The sequence below is a fragment of the Rhamphochromis sp. 'chilingali' genome (genome assembly GCF_963969265.1).
Source record: "Rhamphochromis sp. 'chilingali' genome assembly, chromosome: 21".
NCBI lineage: Eukaryota > Metazoa > Chordata > Actinopteri > Cichliformes > Cichlidae > Rhamphochromis > Rhamphochromis sp. 'chilingali'.
Window position 1 is genome coordinate 6,937,866 of NC_137949.1, and position 24,100 is coordinate 6,961,965.

Sequence of the window (24,100 nt, forward strand, 5' to 3'; positions counted from 1 at the left end):
TGTGAAATAATAAAAATGGAGAATCTTACTGATGTAGAAGTCTCAAAACAGGGTAATGAAAAGTGTTGACATTATTTTGTTCAAGCTGAGATATTAGCTCTCTAAAGTTACTTATATCTACCAACACAGAGAACTGCTGACTGTACAATAAGCCTACTCTTCAGTCTAACAGTACAGATGGTGTTGATGCTCCGTCAATGCTCCAATTAAGCCCAGATGGAAAAACATCTGAAAAACATGAGTTTTGTGCAGATGTTCATCCGTCAGATATCTCAAACTTCCGACCTGAATGCTATCGTGGTAGCATGATTAGCTTTTAAAGTGGCAGACGTGCGATCTTCATGAATCTTGCACGTTAACTTGCATCCTGTGATTTAATGGCTACTTAAGTGGAGTTTGCACTGAATAAAAATGTAACACGTTCCAAATCATTATTCATGAATAATCATAATTATTCAGTTCATTTGTCCAAGATGAGTGTGTCCTAAGAGAGAGGAAGACAGTGTTACTGACAGACTAAGAGATAAGCACATCCACCATGAAATTGGTTCTAAATGCAGCATTTTGCGCTTTAGCCACCACGTTAGTTTCACTGGAGGCAGAATTAATCAAATTTGGTTGAGTGTAGAGTGCTAACTTATCTGCTAATGCTAGCAACCTTGCTCTTCAATCCACTTTCTCACTCAGTATGTGTTAACAGACCTCTCTGCACTGAATCGTACTTGTTATTAATCTCTGGCTCTCTTCCACAGCATGTCTTTTATCCTGTCTTCCTTCTCTCACCCCAACCGGTCGGAGCAGATGGCCCCGCCCCTCCCTGAGCCTGGTTCTGCTGGAGGTTTCTTCCTGTTAAAAGGGAGTTTTTCCTTCCCACTCTTGCCAAAGTGCTTGCTCATAGGGGGTCATATGATTGTTCGGTTTTTCTCTGTGTTTATTATTGTAGGGCCTACCTTACAATATAAAACGCCTGACACTCACATTTGTAAATTAGTGCTAAAACTTAAAATAAAAGAATTCACTACCCAAAACTGGAGTGCAAAGTTCGATACAAGAATAATTCAAGAAGATATTTCTAACCTATAGCACACACATGTCAGAGGTCCAGTTCAGTGACTCCAGAGTTGCAGTGGCAGCCAGCTCAATGTACATGTACAACTAAATTATCCAGTAACCAGATGATGATTTATAAAAAGTAAATCATGTTCTGCATGGTTATTAATGGTTGTTATGACACAAGAAACTATCCATAGAGGCCAACCAACTCTTCAGAGCTGTAAAGTTGGGTATTTTAACTCTAAGGACTGACTGTCTCAAGTGTGAGTTAGTGGAGCTGCAGTTTTTGGCACTTCATTTGTTCGGCCGTGGAGGTTCCCACTTGGTGTTCCCATCTTTACAATCTAAAACTGTATTTGCCCTGCTGACTTTAATGTTTCATTTAAAAGGAAAGTCCACTGTGAAATTTAACACTCCCTTTTGCCCGAGAAGCTTTTTATCCAGCTAGATTGTTTCGTGCCGAGTTGTCCAGTTTTGGAGAAAAGCACAACAAGCCTCTCTCATGCCGATTGTAGTTTGGTAGTAAGAAACTACACAAAAATACACAAGGTTTATGGATTTTTCCCCAACAGGGTTGAAATTTCTGGAAAGACTTATAGTGCTTCTGAGTTCTTAGTGCCTCAAGGCAAAGACCATTTAGTTTCATTATATTTGAGAGAAGATCGACATGTCATTATCTCCCAAACCAGCAAAAAACAGTCTAGATGGACAATTTGGGCCAAGTAGTTCAAGTCAAGTAAGTTTTGTTTTGTTTCTTTTTTAAGAGCAGTATCTGATTCCCTTAACTATTATATTAAGTATTATAGCCAACCGCATTCTTTTTTACCGTTTTGAGTTTTCACAGTACTTTTGGCTGCTCCTTTAATTCCTCCTCATCAGGATGGATCTGTTGATTGGGTACAGATTTTACACTGGATGGCATTCCTAATGTAACCCTCCCATTTATCCAGGCCAGACAGATACTAGGAGTGCAATAGTTTGTGATTCATGAGGCTGGGTTTGTGTCCCGTCCCACTCTTGAATCGGGGCTCTGTTACACCCAAGGTGAATTTACCTGCTACTCCATCACTGAGCCAAGTTTTAAGTTTTCAAAATAAAACATAATTTACACATTTATTTTGCTTTTCCTACTATATCAAGCCACTGTTCCAAAACAGAGGTGAATATAAAGCCATGATTTTTTAATGTGTTACAACCCTTTGGTCAATCCCTATTCTTAACAATATGAATCACAGACAGTTGGCTATCCTCTTTGGCCCCACCAAAACTTGACATTTAAAGGGTACTTGGTCTTAAGTGCTGTTCAGGGAAATAAATGTAAAAATTTAAGAGCATTTGTCGAGAAAAAGTCTCAGAAATGACTTTTAAAGGGGACCTAGGTCAATATTTATGGTCACAAAAAAGCTTCTGCTGAGATTCAAACCTTCTGACCTTTAAGGTGCATGATGTTCTCTGAACATAAAGCCACATCATAACCTCTCCTACCCCCCCAATCAATCAAAACACTTCACCTTCCACTCTTAGCCTCTCATGACTCCCCCGTCCTCCCATTCAGAGCTGTAAAAACAGGCTTTTACATCAGAACAGATGCAGCATCATGGCACCATTACACTGCATCCATCAACACCTCTGTGCACCCAGCTAAGAAGGGGTGGGGGTGCAGTGCATCCTACTCGTGTAATTAAGTAATTACACACAATGTATGATGGATTCCTGTAATGGTTTATTTTTGAAACTGTTAATAAGTCAAATTGACTGAGGGTGTAATCAGATGTATGATCTGTTGGCTCTTTTTTCATGAATACTGGAGAACACTCGAGTAGTTTAGTTTTAATTCTATTTAATTTTATTTATATAGCATTAGATCACAACAACAGTTGCAACAAGGTTTATATTGTAAAATAAAGACGCTGCAATGATCGAGAGAAAAACCCCAGCAATCAAATGATCCTCTTTGAAGAAGCACTTTGGCAAGAGTGGGAAGGAAAAACTCCCTTTTAACAGGAAGAGACCTCCAGCAGAACCAGGCTTTTACATGTGAAAGACTTTATAACACAGACAAGTTTTATAAAGACTTTATAATTTCTAAACAGAAGCTGCAAAAATAAACTGGCTGAAATTATTTCAGCAACAGATTCAAGTATTCATGCTGAACTAAAGGTGGAAAAGTGTTCGTGTCACCGACAAAAAGTTCAGTTTGGAGTACACATGCTTTATTTTTATGTCCTTTAGGTTTTCTACGTTCATTTCTATTATGCCTAGGTTGCCATTATAATTCTTTGTTATTAGATCCCCCTTGTGTATTCAACCCCTGTGTTAAGTCTCCCTCACCTTCATGTGTTTCATGTCTGCGTGTCTTGTGTTGTCAAGTTCTTGTTGTCATGTCATTATGTTTCCTGTTTTATTTTGAAGAGGTCTTGTGTTCCTTTGTTCAGCGTGTTTGGTTTTACTCCCCCCCCCCGGTGGCGTCGTTATGTTCATTCTTATCAGCCGTTTCCCCGGGTGTTTCCACTTCCTCTGATCACCTCATGTTTGCATTTAGTCTGTGTGTTTCCAGTCATTCGTGTTCAGGTCGTCTGCTAAGTTCACGTCATGTTTCCAGGTATTCACGTATTCTTGTCAGGTTTTCCATTCTTCCAGGTTTCCTCCCAGTTTAGGGTTTAGTTTAGCGTTGTCATTGATTTTGTCTTTTGTTTTGTACTTATTATTCATCCACTATAAATATATCGCTTTCTGTTAAAAGTTATCGCTTTGCGTGTCTGCACTTGGGTCCCCTTCCTCACTCCATACAGTCTGCCTCAGCCAGACTGTGACAATGCAGATGATGACTAGAAGTGTCAGAAAAGACCAGGAGACTAACTTGGCTCAATATCACTTCTAAAAAAAATAAACAAATAAGAAAAAAAAATAAAAATAACAGGCACGGCTCAAAAATGAAAATCGGGAGTGCAAAATTATCCAAATAAACATGTTTAAATGTCGTTTCTGGAGAGAAATGGTTCAAAGTCCCTCAAATAAACAAAACACTACAACAACATGAACATTTTTGATCTCCAGTGTCCTCGAGGGTTCAGACATATAGCAAACACATCCTCCCACACATTCGAAAAGAAAAGGTAACGCAGAACAGGAGACATTTCAAACACAGCACAGCCTATTTCATTCATAGAGCCCAGTTAATTACTGCAATTAAACCTGAGAGAGCATCCTTTAACATGATTATGGATTATTATGGTGATACTGAACGTACGAGACACAGTCAAGGATGAATGATATCACTGCAGCACTCTGAATCAGATCATTCTCAAGGGTACACCTGCTTTTATAAAGACGTTTGCTGAGGCAGACGATATAATGCCTGACGTCTCGTCTTAAACGCACCGCCGTCTTCAAATTGCTTTTTAAACTACTGTTTGCACAGTCAGGGTTTATTAAGCTTCTACTTGTCTTGGATCATTTTTATGGCACATTAAATGCAGTGTAACAAGGCAGGAACAAATAAGGTTAAAGAAAATAAATCTAAAATGTTGGTCGCATACGAAACTTGACACGACAAACAAATGAGATTATAACAGAAATCAGCAATAATCTCATGTCCGATGTTGCAAATAAATAAAGAAAAAGGATGGAGCTATTCCAAGATGATAAATAACTTGTACTTACCGTTCTCCTTCTCGTCTGTGACACAGCTGCTGATGGACTCTGAGAGGCCCAGTGTGGCTGATGAGGGCATCGATCCCAGGAGGAACGCCAGCGATGGGGCTTTTCTCTGTGGGAAGTCCCCGTCGTCCTCTTGCTCCTGGTTCCCCTCCTCGTCTTCTGGTCTCTTCTGCTCCAGTTTTATCAGAGCCTCCAGTGTGAGCTCGTTAAGGTCTTTGCCAAAGTGCTTGGCCACAGCTCGAAGCTCATCTTCGTCTTCTGGTTCCTCGTCGTCCACCAGCTTCGATGACATGGAGAGAATGTTGTTTTTGTCATCATTTTCCAAATCTGTGGAGCAGGACAAACGTGGGGATGTGTCATTCATTTACCACTTTGTGTGCAAAGTCTTTATGCTAAGCTATTTAGATAATTGGACCATAAACAACACGCTGAAAGCTTTTAACTTTTGTCACCATGTTTATTAAAATGTAAACACACAAACGTGTCTGGACAAGGCGACTGAAACAACCATTCATGTGTGTCAGCTTAACAGCATATAGGGATGCAGTTATAATGCTATAATAACCGGCAGGTGACTTGTTTAATTCTCAGACTCACAATAAAATAAAATAAAACATCTGTCCTTGAAAAAATTCCCACTTTTACTTTGCTTCATTTTATGTAGTTCGTAACTCCTGAGTATTCCCTGAAGATTAATAAGACTGCATAATTGTACACCATAGTTAGAGTTTTCAAATTAAACATAATTTAGTGGGAAAAAACAAACCCACATTTTCCAGCACACTGAAAGCAGCCACAGCAGTTAAAGGGTCAAGATACTGATCTAAAATCCCACAAGTGCAGGGAATTTATTCGGCTTCCCGAGTCGCAGAAAATGGAATGGTGATAAATATTCATATTCTGACAAAGTAATTGGGATCATAGTTGTGGCTGTCCTGCTACCTAATTAAAATGTGTCCTTTAATCAGCCATAATTAAAATGTCCCCTCACAGGCTCGAGACCTCAAATCGGGAAATCAACTCGGTCTGAGAAGAAACGAACTGCTGCCGGATTTGAAAGCGTCACGGCAGCTGGAAGAACAACATGCCTGAAATCAGTGACAGACCTGCGACCCCCCCCACTGCGTAGAAACAGAGGGATACCGGGGCTTGTTTGTGTGCGAGGAAGAAAGACAGACTGAGGCTGAGATAAAGAGCCAAAGGTAGAAAGAGATAAAGGGTGAGAGCAACAGGGAGTGCAGTCTGCTCTGTCTTATTTTTCCTGGGTGGGCCTGTGTGGGCCTTTCACAAACAGCAGCTCAGAGTTCTCGTCCTGCCCGAGTGAGCGACAGAAAGACAAATAAAAGCGTCATCCCGCATTAACGCAGCGGTGTTTCCCCTCTGATATCTGGATTTGGGCGTCCCACTCAACCTAATCAGCAGCAGCTTCTATTATTGCTGCTGCATTCACTCGCTGACACGTCGGCTCGGTGTTCAGAATTCACGCTACGAGATGTTCGCTTGCAAATCGGTAGCCGCACTAGCAGCTAAACGCTCAAACACTGTTTAACAGACAAAATGCCAAGAGACAGCTTTTCTATCCTTAGCTCCAGACCGGTCATGGTGCCATTTTTAAATGGTTATTTTATTATAATCCAAGGTCAATGGTTTTATCTTCAATACAGAATGTAGTGCCTTCATAGTTGGCTTTTCAGGCCTGCGTCACTCAAATATCACGTTTAACCTTAATACTGCACCACAAACTCAACTCATGCACCTTAAACATGAGTTTAAGGTCTATACAAAGAATATAATATGAATAAATAAATAAAACCCTCTTTAACTAGGGCCCCTGGCAATAAATCCACTGTGGTCTGCTCACCATCATACAACAATGAGACGCCAATAAAGAACTAAATAAACTTATAGAATGGTAACAAGTTATGAGTGGGAACATAAATATAAATAAACGTAGCACAGAAAGAAAAGACATTTGTGTCTGCTCAGTTATTTCTTTGTTGTAACAATGCTACACTCACAGCTGCTGACCAGTATGATCAGGTGGTACCAGGCTGCTGTGGCAGTGTACGGTTCCTCCACATGCTACTGAGGTCCCAGCTTGTTAAACGGCCGTATGTCTCGTTTCTTCGGACTTCAATCATCCAATCCAACAAACAAACCCAACAAATAGCAGAATAAACTGTTTGGCAAGTGTTTCATGGTCACAACCCACATACTCAACCTTGCTGAACAATGGATTTTACTTACAAATGTGGCACCGTTTAAGGCTTTCCAGCAGTATAAGATATTATTTCCTATTAAGATATTTCCTTAGAGGTCAAATTCAAACTGTCCCTGTGAAAATTGGGATTTGCATTTTTTACCACAGAGCCAAAGCTCCAGAGCAAACCTGTCTCCTGACATACCAGAGTACAACCTCGGAAGAATATGGACAGCAAATCAGACTTTAGTTGGTCACACTGTCTGGATTCTCAGGCTTTTAAAAAACACTCCATACATACAGTGCTGCTGCAAAAAAAATATGCATTAGCCAACATAAGCAAGCAGCAGTGTTCAGTCACTGAAAGGTCCACCACTAAAAACCTCCCAAACCTCCAGAAAACCCTGCGTGGAGCAGAGCAAGGTCTTGTTTACCCCAGCACATAAACAGCTGAGGACATGAGAAGGGTTTCTGAAATCACTCACCTCCCTTAGCATAGGCAGCGTACACTCCTCTTAGTTTGGGTCTGCTGCTCTCCAGCTCTGCATCTATTTCTTCCTGGTATTCCTGAATTTCACCTGTTGAAGGTGTAAAACAATGTCAAAGGAACTCTTCCATAAAGACTTAGATTGCGTGATTCTCTAGGGCTTTCTAGGCTAACCCATTCAATTATATTTCTCATAGTCCCATAATTACAGCACAATATGTTAGCAGTGTAACATAATGCAAGGTTAATTACAAGTTGTACGGAGCCTAAATCATGTCCTCTATTTATGTTTTCTTTGCTTTAACCACATCCAACACTGATCTGCTTTTAGTCGAGGTCAACAAACACCAACAAGAAAACAACAACAACATGTAACCAAATGTCCATCTTTAACACACAAACTTTTCTGAAAACTTAACAAAATAAAAGAAACTTGAGCCAGGACTTTGTGTCTGTGGTGGCAAACAGACAGCGACGAGACATTCATACCTTCGACGTCATCCATTTTTTTCTTGATCTCAATCTCCAGCTACAGCGAGGGAGAGAAAAGAGAGGGTTTGGATGAGACAATGAAAGTAGCTTCCTCTCTAATAGTGGCTACAGGGTGAAACGATCGCTGAATAAAACCTCTTAGAATAAAAGAAGGTTATAACACGAGGGCTCTGGGGTGGTTGACGGCAGCACCCTTTGCTCTCAGCGTGCTTTTTCCTCCCCGGTGTATAACGTGCGTGAGTTTGATTTGATGTTGCTGGTGTGAGACTCGACTAAAGAACAGCACTCTGTGAGTACTTTCACAAAGCTTTTACATTAACTCCAATGTTTCCTCTTTTTTACATTATGGCATGAGAAAGTTCAGCTCATTACTGGGCAAAAGCTCCACCAGTAAAGTCAGATCAGTAAAAAAAAATTACCACTTTTTAACTTTTGGCCACATCTCACAGCTTTTGTTTGTTAAAGCCGGGTGAAAAACAAGTACGCTCCGACTCTCTGAAGCCCATCTGTCAGTTTCCACAAAGAAAAACCCAAGATCTTGAGAATTTGCTGCTGTCAGGCTACAGTTTACAGTTTTTGTGGCCAAGAATGAACAAACTGCTGTAAACGTCTCCAGAAAGCAACGACTCTTTTTAATGATACCTAATTTTTAACAGAAATCGCCACCGCATTCATCAAACATCAACAATATTGATATGGAGAATACTCAGATTTCATTTTTCAAATCATGATTATGATAAATCCTAGTACGAAGTGTCACCTGAACCTGGGTTAATGCAGTAACAGCCTTTCAAGTAATAAAGCCTTTTTCATCTCTGATTAACGAGCTGGTCGTCTTCAATCATGAGCCCAATACGACACCTTCACATGTTAACTTCATTTCATCGGCCTTTTTTAAAGTAACATTTTCCAGCCTTACAATCACATTGTATTTAATTAAATGGCAGGCTGGCCAGACGTCACGCTGTGGAAATGTCCCAAGAGTGAGGTGATTCCTCTTGAAGGCTGGCATTAGACAGAAAAATGAAGACGTTAACCTCTGCAATGAGTAATCATCACGCCATGTATGATGAATGGGAGTCGCATGCAGTTAGCTCAAGTTTCATTAGCTCTGCTTGCAGGTCAGTCCATTTTTTGTTGTGCAAAATCCCTTTAGAATACTAGAAGGAATAAAGCAAAGTAAAACTTCTATTGTGAAATACTTTTTACTCAAATAATGGTGAGTGGGGAAAAAAAGGACTTTTAAACCCCCAAAACCACTGAAGTACAGAAGCTATATGGAATTTAAGACCTGAAAATTAGGCACCAGATATATTCTACACGCACTCACCCCTAAATCATCAGGCATGTCTCCTGTTATCTGTTAAAGCAACAAGTATGTGGGACAATGCCTTAAAAAGAGCACGATGGCCTTTTACAGAGCCCACAAAGTGTGAGGACACCGACAACACTGATGCTGTTAGTTTAGAGGTTAATACCCTTCATCCATTATTGGGGAAAGCCTGAGGGCTGTATGTCACCATCAAGATAATAAAGGATGAAATTTGAATATTCCCTGTGGAGGGATGAATGGGTCATTTCATGAGTAATTGAGTTGATCAGAATTGATGCGCATGTGCGTTTCTAATGCTATGGCACATTAATTGGGGTGAATTGAAGGCTGAGGTTTGTGTGGAAAAACACCTGCTGGGCTTTCTTCTTCTTTAGTCCGGCTGTGTAGCAGGGCGGGTCACACTCTTGGTCCAGATCCACCTTCATGAACTCCTCGATGGTGAGCTGGCTGGTCGGCGTGTCCTCAAACTCTGTCAGTCTAACGCAAAGTGGCGTTACAAGGCAAAAGATAAGTTAGGTAATTAAGATCCAACTAAACATCTGGGCTGATCATCTGGACCAGCAGAACTTCTAAAGAAGGAACTTCTGCTGCTCATTTTGGCAAAAACAGACAAATCCCATAAACTTCGAGCCTCCACAGCCAGGATTTTCTACCAAATCACAAACTTTGATCGCCCACCTTTTTCTCAGCGTGGATTCGCACACTTTGACGATGTTGACTATTTCTTTGACAGTGCGCCGAAAGTCATGTAGTCGAGCAGCTACAAGAAGGGCTGGAAACAAACAAGCAAACACACACAGGGATGAGATTTAACCAGAATCTGCACAGAAGCAATAACAAAACGTGTGTCCGTGTATGATTAGAGAAAAGGCCGAGATGTGACTAAACACTAAAAAAAAAAAAAGTTATGCGCTTATGGTTTTAGGCACTTTTAGATGTGCACCTTAAACAGTGAAGAGGAGCCAACAAGACGGGGGCACCTCAGAGCCAACAAATCCACCCCCACATTAAAAAAAAAGGAGAAACAACAACGCTAATATTATGCAATGAATTGCAGTGTGAGCCTTGAAGGGGAACAGTTATGTAACTGTCATTAGACTTGCCTCGCTCAAGAGCCTGTTAAAAGATAGATGCGTGCTTCCACTTCCACATGCACACTTCTAACAGCCTTGAGGAGTGAAGTGGTGGCTTTTTAGCTCCGCTGAGGACTTTCTCAAACATTTTTCATCGCCATTACCTTAAAAACCACACGACTTCAGATTTGCAAGTTTTCCTTGCTGAATACATTCGTCGCTTCGCATTCACAAGCTCTTTGCCCTTGAAATCACAAGAAGCAACTTATAAACTCGTCTCTCCTGGCACAAACTTTTTTTTGCATATGTTTAAAACCGTCAACAGTGATATTTGCATCATATTTAGGAACAAACTTTTCCTTCTTCCATTTGAGTGTTTCCTTCTCAAAGATTTATGATGAGTAATTAAATATTAAGGTAATCCAGCAGAGTAACAGAGAAAGATGAAAACTGAAACCATGGGAGTAAACATGCAGGGAGCAGCAGAAGGCGGCGATTCGATTTCAGGACGTCTTAGCAGGTAATGCGCAAAGCCTCAATGTACTGGGCTTTGTAGCAATCACAACACAATAAGGAAGGAAGGCCTTTGAGTTCAGCTGTTTAATATAAACTGCACCACCAAAGTCCCGTAAAGACGATGACGTACCTGGTGGGAAACCAAAACCTCACACGCTGCAGCCAGCTTAGACAGGTGCTGGCAGGATCGGCTTTCCCACAGGTTTCACTGGCAGGTGACCAAAAGATCCACAGTAGGAACACTCAGCAAGGCTGCAAACACTGCGAGAGGTGCAGCTGACTGTTAGCGTGCAGCACCCGTGAATAAACGATGCTCGTCTTTGGTTAATATAATCTAATGTTCTCATTTTATAAGACTGCACCTATGGTGTCAATCTGAAAATCATCGGTGACTTTGCACTTGAGTCATTGCAATCAACTCCAGAAGCTTCTCAGATAAGGCGTGAAACATCTTCATGAACTTAAAGAGGTTCAGTCGCTTTTCTTTTCAAGCTCCATTGAAAACTTAGAGTTTTCAGAAAACCTGACCTCTAACCTTGACCTTGAGGTCAGGGTCACCAAGACTCGACCAAGTTATCGTGTCCACACCCGGCGGGGTGATTACACTACCCCCATCAGCATTTAGAGCTGAAAGATAAAAACTGGACTTTTAAAAACTTAAAACTAACTGAAATGACTTTGTGAACTTAGAAAAGTAACTGAATCATGTATCATTTATTAACTGTCCAGCACCGTTCTGATATTTGGACCAGGTATCAGTCCAATAGTGCCTCAAAAGCTAGATGGGGTATCCAGAGCGGATCGACGCACTTCAGGTCTACATTGCTCTGTGTACTGTGCTGCATGTCAGCAGGAGTGCAGCAGCTGCTAAGGGGAGAAGTAGACTAGCGCAGAGTTAGCCAACAGCAAAGACTCAGAAGTTGGAGGCATTTCCCTCCTGCTACAACAACACGTTCTTCATGCTTCAGGCAACAGAGCTCCAACAACAGAGCTCTCTTTATCTCCCACTTTTCGTCTGTACTGTTGGAGCTCACACTTGTTTGGAAGTTTTCATCCCAGTGCACTAACACAACTGTTATCCTTTGTCACCAGCGTCAAATCTCCTCCACTACTCACGTGTGACGAGTACACCGACAGTAAAATCAAGAGCAGAGAGAGGAGAAACCAGCTCGAACGCAAACGACAGCAAAGACTCTCACATTAAGCTGAAATGAAACAAGTGCAAATAAAACAAGAAGCGGTCAGAGAGCACAAACCTGCACTAACTCTCTGGGCAGTATTTACTTTTAAGGGAAGACTATTGTAATTTGTATATATTCATTTATTTTTCTTTGTTTTTTAAAAACATACCTTAAGAAGTTTGTAGTGCAGTAAAAATCAGATAAAGGCAACATGACAGATTTACTTTTCATGGGTAATAGCTATTGATTTGTAAATAACTAGACATGAATAACCTTATTAGATAATATTATACTACAGTATATTAATAACTATACAGGCAGCTCATTCTGCTTCTCTTAACAATACTTTATAGATATAAAACATTTTGGGATCGAATTTAAAAAGGTTGACCTGGAAGATGTTGGTGGATGTGAGCCAAATGTTAATGGGTTGGTAACATGACCCCACTCTACACCCCTACAAAGCTTTATGAGAATTCATTCAAAACCTTTTGAGTTATCGTGTTAGACACTACCAAAAACCTTCTAATATGTTAAAAGCGCTGTGGGAAGATTTGACACTTTCCAAACACATCACTCTGGACAGGTTTTACAGCTCTCTTTGGAGAGTTAACAGACAGGTATCGCGTTTGCAACCAAAAATCTTCATGTAGTTGGAAGAGTGGGATGCTAAGACATAAAGCTTATACAGAGACGTTCTCAGCATTTAGAAAAACATGCTGAAAACCACTAAAACTGGCAGGAAGACAAGTTTCTATGAAACAACTCGTGCTGACAGGCATCTTTCAGCTCAGGCTGCCTAACCTGGGAATCATGTCGTGATAACACGATAACCCAGACAGCGGGAGAAATAAACTGTTTGTGTGTGAGCCTCCAAGCATCAAAGGCCTCCTGGCCTTTGATGCTTGGAGGCTTAAGTGCTTAAGTGCACTTAAGTGCACGGAACAAATCTCATGGTAAAAATTAGTCATAATTAGTAGTGTAAGCATGCACAGTGTGAACCTGGGAACCACTGCTTTCTGTCAAAATATAGCAGTCAGATACATCCTTGTGTTAGAGCTCTGAAGGTGCATGCAGCCCTTCTTACACTGATCTATAGCTGCCCCATGAGTGCATCTGTTTACATTCACTTCCTTATCACACTGATCAAGTCACCAGGAAAATGTGGCAAAATTAAATTTCTTTTATTATTCCCTGTCAGAGAGAATGAGCCTCTTGTACTGCACTAAAACATGTAACAAAGCGTTCCGGTCACTGATCGGCTCTCTGAGAAACTGAGGTTAAAGCATCTTGATTAAGGGCACCTTGACTTTCCAGCAGAGAGCATTAATCACTTTCTTTCCTCAGATTTTCAGTCCCGCTGCTCAGAGCCTCGGGGCTGCTACCAGCACCCCTCCTGCGAATTGAAGAAGATACCCAGTGCTGCTTCAGCTTGTAGTTACCTGCTCCACAGAGTCCCGACGGCCTTCGCCCCGTGTGCATCCAGTCCCTCTTCATCCTCTGCACCAGACGCAGCGCCGTCATGGAGACCTCGCGGGTCTTATCGCCAAATTCCAGCATTTGGGCAAAACGGGGAATATAAAGGCACGGGTCTGGTGGCAAAAGGAAAGGTTTTTTTTTCCCCCAAGTTAATCACAAGGACAGCCTTAAAAATGTACAACAATGCCTCTGTACTCCCCCCACTGTACTTTTCTTTGGTACAGCCGAGTTCTCAAAGTCAACATAATAATGCAACACTGTGGACGCTATACATCCACAGTTCATAGTATAGCATCAAGGAACCATTCAGGTTTTCTATGCCCTCATCTCCATTCATAATATGCCAAAGTAAAAACATAGATAAACAATTAAAATGACAAAGTTCTTGTTTCTACTATAATTTCTGATTTTTACAGTGAAACAAAAAACGATATTCTGTTAGTGAACAAAACGTTTCCTTTTTGTGATTCATTTTGTTTATACACCACATTCATTCATTATTTATAATCTCTGACTCTGTTCCACAGTGTGTCTCTCGTCCTGTCTCCCTCCCCCCTCAGACGGTCATGGCAGATGGCCGCCCCTCCCTGCGCCTGGTTTTCCTGGAGGCTTATTCCTGTTAGAAGGGAGTTTTTCCTTCTCACTGTCGCCAAGTGCTTGTTCATAAGGTGTCATCTGATTGGTGGGATTTTCTCTATATTATGCAGGGAGGTTACCTTACAACACAGCTAACAGTAAAACTTTACATTCAGACATTTATTTTAAATTCATTTCAAGCTTCTGTGTGCACCACTTTAAAAATATATAACCGTTTGAAAAAGATTCTTTTTGATACGGCCTTTATAAAGCCCCTTGAGGTGATTTTTGCTGTGATTTGAAGCTATATTAATAAAACTAAAATTGAACTGAAGTGAATATTTTAGATGAGCCTAATCTGAAGCTGTAGGCCAATCAAAGAGAAGACTTTTTCTCACACTGGGTGGAACGCACAAAAGACTTCAGGGTTGTTTGACTGTTTGACGTCAAGGAGCTAATTTTGAAGGTTGTGAACTAAATGTGCTCATGCCTGATGATCATGCGCAGCTCTGTGAGGAGATGCCACCATCCTGTTTCATGCTTCATCGTCATCTATGATGCCCTTCACCTTTGCCTCCTAACCGGACATCATTGTTGTTGTTGATACCTCAGCTGCTATTTTTCAAAGGTGATTTGATGATACTGCCCATCACCTTTCTGAGGAATGAGCAGCTCCTGTATGTAATCTAAAGCAACTGCAGCACGCTACACAGTTTATGAGTGTAAGTATCCTATTTAACATTTGTTTCGTGTTTGACTGATTGGAGAAGATAAACTGCGGGAAAGTCAAGGCCACTGTGCTCAAGTTTAATTCAGCTTCTCTCCAACCATGGAGCCAGAGGCCTCTCCTGATGGCACTTTAGCCAGAGCTCTGTCCAATAAACTGCTGCTCGCGTGCCCATGGATTTTTGTTTACAAGCCCTGGTTTGTGTGAACAGTAAACAGACCAAAATGCCAGAGCGAGTACACTTTTCCTCTCTTAGGCCAAAAGAAAAAAAAAGAAAAGGGAAAAAAAAAATGACCAAAATCCAGCCTGAAACACATCCAGATCTCAACTTACTACCACCTGTGAGCTTCCCACTAAAACCAGTTTCTGACTGCTGGCTGCTAATTAGCTCCACTGGAGGACTGGAGGATTAGCATTTAGCTTGAGTGCACCTCGAAGCAGCCTGTTTCTCATTCAGCGACTCCATCCACATTTTCTCAGCTGGCGAAAGGATTTGGATGGGCAATCATCCAATCGCAAGCTCACTCCTTAAACTTTCTGCTCGCTTCTTCTGTCTCTGAGAGACTTGTACAGTTTTGTATGTCATAAACTTTATGCGAAATACTTTTTAAAAACATCACGACCACCTGCTTTTACCATGAAACTGCCTGGCAGGTGGCCCGTTTGCCTTTAGTCGCTTTTTATTGTGAAAAATGATTTTACCATGCTCTGAAATCCAGTTTAAAACTCAAATGAGGAGGAATCCGGTTCCCACTGTAGCCTGAAGACTAAAAGTCGAGTTTTGTGCCCCGACTGTGTCAAATACCTTTTGAAGTCAGAGGCTCTGTTTAAAGAGCAGCCCAGTGGAAAGCTGGTAGAGCCAGCTGGTAATAAGATCCAGGCTGATCCCTTCCCCCCTCTGCACCGTGTAATGATACGTGTGCAGAGCTGGCCATCACTGCTCCAACTTTTTACTCGGTGTCTGTAAACTCAAAACCAGGCTGTTAAAATAGGTTGTTTAAGAAAGAAAAAAAAACAGCCCAAATCCTCTTTCACCGTTGAATATAATCAATCTGTGATGCTCAAACAGCCCAGGAGTCTTTCTGTGATGGAGTGCTGTAGTTTACCTTTTTCGTGTAGCCACTTTACCTCAACCTGCCTCGCCTCTATTCCCCCAAATTACTTCGACCACCCCCAGAGAAGGGCCGCGAACTTGCTCCTTTCAATCAAATGTGGGAGCAGGGCTTCATGAATAGCATTAAAGTGTTATCATTCAGTCATGGGGAAGCTGCACCCTTCCCTCAACCCCCAAAACTGCAATGGCTCTCTATTCTAGTTTGTGTTACTCTGGATACAGGACTCCGTCTCTCTAATAAATCCTTCTGTGTGTGATTGATGAACGGCAGTACAAGACGGCAGCACTACAGTGCGACCTAAAGCCTAATAAAATTTCATAAATCATTTTCTGGTCTTCAACTCCACTGAAGCTAAATCGCCGTACATGATATCGTGCTGTTGGTTTGATCACTTACTTCACAAATGACCAGAATTAGACGTCAAGCAGCTTTTAGGAATTTACAATGTAGCAAACAAACAGAAAGTTTTGCTAATACTGTTACATTTATACTAGTTTGTTAGACACTTTATATTGATATACTGCAAGGCACTGTTAATTTTGATTTTGTTGCAGGCATAATTTAGGCATCTAATTTTTTTGTTTTAGTTGACTATAGTAGACTAAAACTAAAGTTGAGTCAGTTAAATAATATAAAGTGTTAAAGTTTTTTCCTTGAAATCAAATGTGAAACGTGTGCATCGTTCTTTTCCTCTGAAACGCTGACATTTTGCTTCATTTTCATGAGAAACGGGGAGGATGGAAGCTAATTGTACCGTTTCCCGGGGGCCAGATCAAATGTGCGTGACTAACCTTACTGCACAAGGTTATTACTTCTGATTGGAACACTTCCAAACCCATCCCGCCTACCTACACAACTTCATTAGTTCTAATTAGATCTCATCTACAATATTTTCATCTCGTTTCCTTTTGTTGACGAATGTTTAAATCCATTTCATCATCGTTGTTGCCTTCGTGCATTAGTTTTTAATTACTTACTGCTTGATTTTGTCAGAAAAGGATAACTGAATAAACACTGATGCAGGGTAAGTAATGGTTTTATTTATCACTGTACTTACAATGTTATTAATGTAACTAAACAGAATTAATTAAGCAATTACTAAAAAAAGAAATACAGATAATACAGTCACTGTTATCACTGTCAGTTTGACAGGCATAAAAATAGTATTTTTGCACCAACAAGGTGTTTCCCAAAGAGCTGTTAGCCAAAAACGTGCCATATCTGGCATATGTAGAATAGTTTGAAGTGTATCCTTAAAAATTTGGAAGAAATTGAACAACGAGGACAAAAGTGTTTGTAAAATGAACAATAGGTGAATGATGGGGGTATCAATAGCATTGATAGCAAGGCTGTATTGGTATCAGATCATTACCAGCGAGGTAGGATCGATACCTTGTTTCTATCCTCTGAGTTCAGTGTGTAGCCCACTGAATTGTGTAAAATAAATATTTTTTAGAAATGAAAATTTAACTAAATGTACTACTGTACTACATTCTGACACTCTACGGATTCAGCGGTCATTAAAATGTGTTCAGAATTTGCCAATTGATGATGATTCATCTTATTAATCATGACACGCCGCTCTCCCCTACATAAACTGCCTTTATGAGTTAAAAGTATCAGCAATACTGGCCCTGCATTTACTCTGTATAGGATAAACACCAAAATCTGCAGTACTGCACAACACTCAAGCAAGTTAATCTAAAATGTGACCACTGTCCTATGAGGAGCAATTCTTGTTAACTGTGCAGAGGAACAAACAACTTGTCAGCCTACAGGTTTAATGCATGATCTTCAGACAAAAAATGACCACAGAGAGAAAACAACCAAAGAAATATAAAATGAAATCAACACTGGCAAATGGGACGCACAAAAAATTTTTTAAACTATAAATATATACAAAATGTCTAATAAAAGATGTTTTAAAAATGACCAAAGACTTATACAAATGGGATGCAAAACTGACAAAAAAAAGCGCACAAAGACAAAAGTCCCAGGACTGCCACAGAGTGACTCCAATGGCATCAAACAAATTTTAAGTCACTTATTAACCACACGGGAACACAAAGACACATCTGTAGGGGTCGTCCTAAACAGAAGTGTGTGTCTGCATAGGTGGGGGGTTGGGGGGGGGGGGGGGGGGGGGGTTACTTATGTTGTCCCCCTGGTGTGTATTGTCTTTCACTCCAGCCCTGCTCCTCCTCTGAGGAGGAGAGATCAGAGCGTCTGTCCTGTGACGCACTCTGCGGAGCTAGTGAGGGAGGGGCCTCTTTGGCCTCACGTCAGCGCGGTGCGTGATTGTTATTGGTCCTCGGCGGGCCCTGGGCGTTCATGGAGAGTCGGCCAAAAATAAGGAGGAGGGGGAGGCGGGGAGGAGTAAAAAAAAAAAAAAAATGAGAGGGGGGGGGCGAAAAAACCGAGCGGAGCTTAAAAACTCCCGACAAATGATTATTTACCTCGGCAGCAGCGGAACATCGTAGCTGGCTTCGTGTCGGTCTACAGCCGATTCGGAGAAAAAGGGGGAAAACAAATCGGGAGAGAAATGTGCGTGAGGATTAACGCAGAGGCGGGGTGGGAATAAAATAGGCTGGACTTGACTACCAGCTGCGACTATCCGGATTACCCACTCGCTGGAAAAGGGAGAAAACAAGCGAAGCTTCGCGGACATTTGTGCGCTCGGAGAGGATGAGCTGACCGCCGAGGAACGGGGAAAAAAAACAAGTGTTTGAGGTCGAAAGTTGCGAGTGGATGTGGAAACGGACAGCAGTGGGCCTGGGGGGATATTTAGATGCTGTCGCGTAAACTTCGCTGTCGGTGCCGTTTGAAACCGGCGTTGTAGGAACCGGACCGCACAGGAAAGAGAAAAAAAGAAAAATACTCAATCCACCGCAGCGACAAGCTTCATGTCGAGCCCGACAGCAGTTTATTGCACCGGGTATTAAAGAGACAGCGAGAGAGAGAGGGAGGAGGAAAAAACCCAGAAGATCGGCTGCTCGTGCAGATGCCAACGGCAGACTGCAGGTTGCTCCATCATGGCCGGATCATGAGGTGTTTGACTTATTTGCTGCTACTTCCAGAAACACTGAAAAAGTCCAAGAAGGTAACCAAGCTGCCGGGCCGGCTGCCGCTATGTTATGAGATCCTGACTCTGTCCCTGTCGAGCAAGAAAAAGCAGCAGGAGAAGAAGATGGCTGCGGAGTTGTACCCCGCTAACAACACCAACAACACCAACCTGGCCAACGGCACTACGGTGGCTGACGCGGAGAAGACCAAGGAGCTGCAGGTGTGCCAGGCCAGCGGGAGCAGCGCCGGCGGCGGAGGGAGCGCGGCGACCACCCCGACCACCCAGCAAAACATCAACAACAACAACGTAGACCCACCCAGCTGGCAGTGCAGCCACCCCACGCTCCGAGAGAGGTAACTCCAGAAACACAGAGGACAATTATCCGCCTGATCTGTGCGCAAAAAGCCCGATCGCAGTGCGAAAGAGTCGCTGTCAGAGTAATGACAGCCGCTTTGACTCGGTGTATTAACACGGAAGCTGGCAGCAGCAAAGTGCACGAAAATCTCTGCTGTGAGAATCGCTCATGCTCGCTTTACTTTTACTTTGGAGCACACTTTGACAAGTTTCTAGAAAACTGATTTACTGTTGGAGCGTCTATCTAAACCAACATGAGCTTTTGTTTGTTTTACTTATTTGCTCCTACCGTTCTTTAATCTCTTTAATTTATTCTGGCAGTAAACAAATCCCACTTGAGTTTGAACTGTTGATCTGCCAAAACAAGACATTTTAAAAATGTCAGCAAGCACTCTGGGGAACTTTCCATAGATCCCAATGAGCTGACATTTTCGAGGCTGAGGGATAAAGTGAGAAAACAACAAGAGGGTAGTCCTCTTTTTTCCCTGCATCCTCCCTAAATCTATAAAACTAACCAGTGTCTCTAGGCAAAAGCAGTGTGGGAGGACTTGATGTTATACAATAGTTGAGGCTTACTTGTGAAACCTGCTCTGTTTTTAGGAACGCCTTGATGTTTAACAATGAGCTGATGGCTGATGTCCACTTCATTGTCGGGCCCTTGGGGGCCTCGCAGAAGCTTCCCGCACACAAGGTAAGGAGCGCATCTCGGAAAAATCGCTGCAAACCAGAGAAAGACGGGAAGCTTATGCACTAACTTAACTAATGTTGATATTTGAGCTTTAAATTTAAATACGAGCTCCGAGGACAATGCAAGGTAATATATCGGCTCTAGTGTTGAACTTGTGAAAGACGAGCTCCTCTGGTTTCTCTGACGCATCCGTCTCCTCCCCTCCCAGTACGTGCTGGCCGTGGGAAGCTCCGTCTTCTGTGCCATGTTTTACAGCGATCTGGCGGAGGAGGAGTCTGAGATCCATATTCCAGATGTGGAACCTGCTGCTTTTCTAATTCTGCTGAAGTAAGCCACTCACCATCCCTTCGCACAGCCAACCAGAAGCTGAGATGACAAGCACAGTCAGTGTCACTTCAAAGCCTATTATTACTCATCCAAAGCTAAGCAGAGGCGAATGCCAAAATGCTGGGAGCACCAGAGAGCCGTGGCAGCGGCGCGGTGCTCTGTAATTGCTGGTTTTCTCAGTGCTCTTTGTTCGACTGGCAACATTCCCCCCCCTTCTTTTCCTCATCCTGACAGTTTGCCTTTATGCACACTAGTAGTTATAAATAACATGCCTTTGTTGCTCATTCAGTAGCGCTGGCTAAAAGCGTAGCACAGATTGTTGCTCTGCAGACTTTCTGGAAAACGGTAGGATTATGTATAATGGTGTTATATAATCTTCTTTGGGAAGGAAAAGAATTCCCTTTTTTGTTTGCCGAGTCTCTTGATACAGTAGGAAGAAGAAGAAACGTGGAGCCAGAGTCACTTAAATGTGTTCATCGCTGTATCTTCTTAGTCAGCATATCATCTGTCAGCCAGTCTGATTTCTGTACATTTAAGGCTCTTTTCTTTCTCCCAGGTACTTGTACAGCGATGAGATCGACCTGGAGGCAGACACGGTGCTGGCCACCCTGTATGCTGCCAAAAAGTACATCGTCCCTGCACTGGCCAAGGCCTGCGTCACCTTCCTGGAGACCAGCCTGGAGGCCAAGAATGCCTGTGTGCTGCTCTCTCAGAGCCGCCTGTTTGAGGAGCCCGAGCTGACGCAGCGCTGCTGGGAAGTAATCGACGCGCAGGCCGAGCTCGCGCTGTGCTCGGAGGGCTTCTGTGAGATCGACCTGCAGACGCTGGACATCATCTTGCGGCGGGAGACCCTCAACACCAAAGAAGTGGTGGTGTTTGAGGCGGTCATGAACTGGGCCACGGCAGAATGCAAGAGACAGGGTTTGGGGCCAACCACTCGCAACAAAAGAGAGGTACTGGGTAAGGCGCTGTTCTTGGTGCGCATCCCCACCATGAGCCTGGACGAATTTGCAAACGGTGCTGCGCAGTCGGACATCCTGACACTGGAGGAGACGCACAATGTCTTCCTGTGGTACACTGCGGCTAAAAAGCCCCAACTAGACTTCCCTCTGAATCCCAGGAAGGGCTTGGCTCCTCAGAGGTGCCACCGCTTCCAGTCCTCGGCCTACCGGAGCAACCAGTGGCGCTACCGCGGCCGGTGCGACAGCATCCAGTTTGCTGTGGACAAGCGGATCTTTATTGCCGGTTTGGGCCTGTACGGGTCGAGCGGCGGCAAAGCCGAGTACAGCGTCAAAATCGAGCTTAAGAGACAGGGGGTGATCCTGGCGCAGAACCTGACAAAGTTTGTGTCGGACGGCTCGAGCAGCACGTTCCCGGTGTGGTTCGAGCATCCCGTTCAGGTGGAGCAGGACGCGTTCTACACAGTGAGCGCCGTCCTGGACGGGAATGAGCTGAGCTACTTCGGCCAGGAGGGCATGACGGAGGTGCAGTGCGGGAAGGTCACGTTTCAGTTCCAGTGCTCCTCCGACAGCACCAACGGGACTGGAGTACAGGGAGGACAGATCCCCGAGCTTGTGTTCTATGCATAAGCTGCTCTGGACTGCTGATGGGAAATTGGGTCTATCGCTGCCTCCCAACCTTCAAAGTAATGTAGCATTAAAAGACACTTGAGTAATGTCACACTAAATGGCCTGGTTAGTTCTATAAGAGACTATTTTAAAAGCGACGGAGCTGTTTTATCTTATTTAATTTAATGTTATTTTTTTATTTAAATGCTGATTTAACGTTATTTGCTCAGAAGCTTGTGTTTTTCAAGGGCTGCGGCTGCTGTAGGAACAACATTAATACAGTGACCTGTGGTTATGTAATCAAGCTGAGCTCCAGAACTGGAACAAGTAGGGTCTGCTTCAAATTGTGTAATTGCAAGTCTATATACAATGTTGTTACTATAGTCCAGGCAGCAATATCACCTGAGGAGCAAACTTTATGTAGTGTTCGATTCTAATGCAGAAAAAAAAAAAAAAAAAGTAGAAATCGTGTCAAGAACAGAGTCGTTTTGCACTTCAGAGGACGGCCTCAGAAACGTTGTGTCTTTTTGTAAAATACAATTTATCTGTTAACAGCTTGATGCTGTTGATGAGCAGATGTGTTCTGTACAAGAATGCTTATACACCTGCCGAAATATAAAGGTTATAATGTGAGAAAGCCGCACATGTGACATCTTATGGGATCTGGGTGAGGGAGTGGGGGATTTGAGGGGCAGCAGCGCCCTCTGGTAACTAAAGTGGGAACTACACATTAGGTTTCTACCTCACTTGCATGGAGTCTGGCAGGCACAGATTTGAGGACTGATAAGGGTTCTGCCTCTTTTTCCAAGTGAGGATTTGGATTCATTTCCTACTAAATAAACTGCACAGTGCATTTAACAGACAGCACAGTTACATTAACGCTGGCAAAACACTATAATGGAAATGCAACGCTATGAACGAGGAAAGCAAAGCCTAAACCAGTGATTTTCTTTGACAGTTTCCCAAAATATTTCGTACATTATAGTTAATATTAATGCACTTCTGCTTTGGCAGGACGGCTCGTCGTGTTCAATTTAAGGACATCAGAGCTCATAATCTTCCAGGTAGCTGCAGACCAGACCAGCCTTACAAAAATCAAAGGTGGTCACATTTGAGTTTTTGTAAATGTAGAAAAGTCAAACTCTTGAGTTTAACAGGCTAATAATATGCCGTACTTCACAAAAAGTACAGGCTGCTCTCAGAAACAATAACAAGGACCATTTTTATTTATTAGATAATTAGATAAAGTGTGGAAAACAGAAAAATTAGAATAAAACATTTTGGTGTGACCGCCCTCCACCTCGTCACAGTTTTTCCCCAGTTCTGGAAGTTTCAATCTCTGGAGGAGCTTTCAACAGTGTGAAGAAATAACTCACTCTTATGGCCACTTGACAAATAATATTTTTACAGAAAGGTGTAATATACACTCGCCACTTTATCTTCTAGTTCTGGGCTGGACCCTCTCCATGCATGTCTGCAAAGATTCAACAAAGTTGGTGCAAACATTCCTCACAGAGCTTGGTCCATATTGAGCAGTTGTTGTCATGCAGTTGCTGTCAGCTCCACACCCATGAGGATAACCTCTCATTACATTACACCACTGCCAGCCTGATCCGCTGATACAAATCAGTCCCCGCTTTCATGTTCTTTATACCAAATTCCGACTCTACCATCCAAATGTCGCAGCACAAATCAAACCTGAGCAGACTGGGCCGTTTTCCTGACCTTCTATGGTCTAATTTTGTTGAGCCTGTGTGAATTACAGCCTCAGTTTCCAGTTCTTAACCCACAGATGTGACACCTGGTGTGGTCTGCTGCTGTGAAGTCCATATGCTACAAGGTTTGACATGTTGTACTCCAGAGATGCTCTTCCCTGGCTGTAATGAGTGGTTATTTGAGTTTCTGTTGCCCTTCTATCAGCGTGAAGAAGTCTAGCTGTCCTTTTTGACATCAACGAGGCATTTTTGCCCAGAGATCTGCTGCTATCTAGACATTTTCCTACGTTTGGACCATTCTGTGAATCTGAGCTGCCTAACATAAATGCAGCGAGTTGCTGTTATATGATTGGCTATGATTGCCATGCGCTACAGAGAAGTTCAACAGGTATACTGCATGAAGGGATAAATGAGTGTATACAGCTTTTCATTTGAGGGGATTTAAACTTCTTTAATAATTTACCAGCAGACATCCTCCAGCTTCTTTTCCCT

General features: G+C 42.6%; 2 protein-coding genes across 2 annotated transcripts in view; one reads left to right on the forward strand and one right to left on the reverse strand.

Moving 5' to 3' along the window:
* brf1a (BRF1 general transcription factor IIIB subunit a) overlaps positions 1-24,100 on the reverse strand; it is a 135,227-nt gene that overhangs the window by 84,996 nt on the left and 26,131 nt on the right. Inside the window, exons 7-12 of the mRNA XM_080870635.1 lie at positions 13,438-13,587; positions 9,904-9,997; positions 9,576-9,702; positions 7,890-7,929; positions 7,399-7,491; positions 4,717-5,040 (exon numbers count right to left, since the gene is read on the reverse strand). Coding sequence (XP_080726761.1) covers positions 4,717-5,040; positions 7,399-7,491; positions 7,890-7,929; positions 9,576-9,702; positions 9,904-9,997; positions 13,438-13,587 — 828 coding nt within the window. The remainder of the gene's footprint in view (positions 1-4,716; positions 5,041-7,398; positions 7,492-7,889; positions 7,930-9,575; positions 9,703-9,903; positions 9,998-13,437; positions 13,588-24,100) is intronic.
* Positions 18,293-22,533, forward strand: LOC308389314 (BTB/POZ domain-containing protein 6-B-like). The gene is made up of 4 exons (XM_080870642.1): positions 18,293-19,309; positions 19,911-20,001; positions 20,207-20,325; positions 20,882-22,533. The coding sequence occupies exons 1-4, from the start codon at positions 18,894-18,896 to the stop codon at positions 21,912-21,914; spliced, it is 1,659 nt and encodes a 552-aa protein (XP_080726768.1). The 5' UTR covers positions 18,293-18,893; the 3' UTR covers positions 21,915-22,533.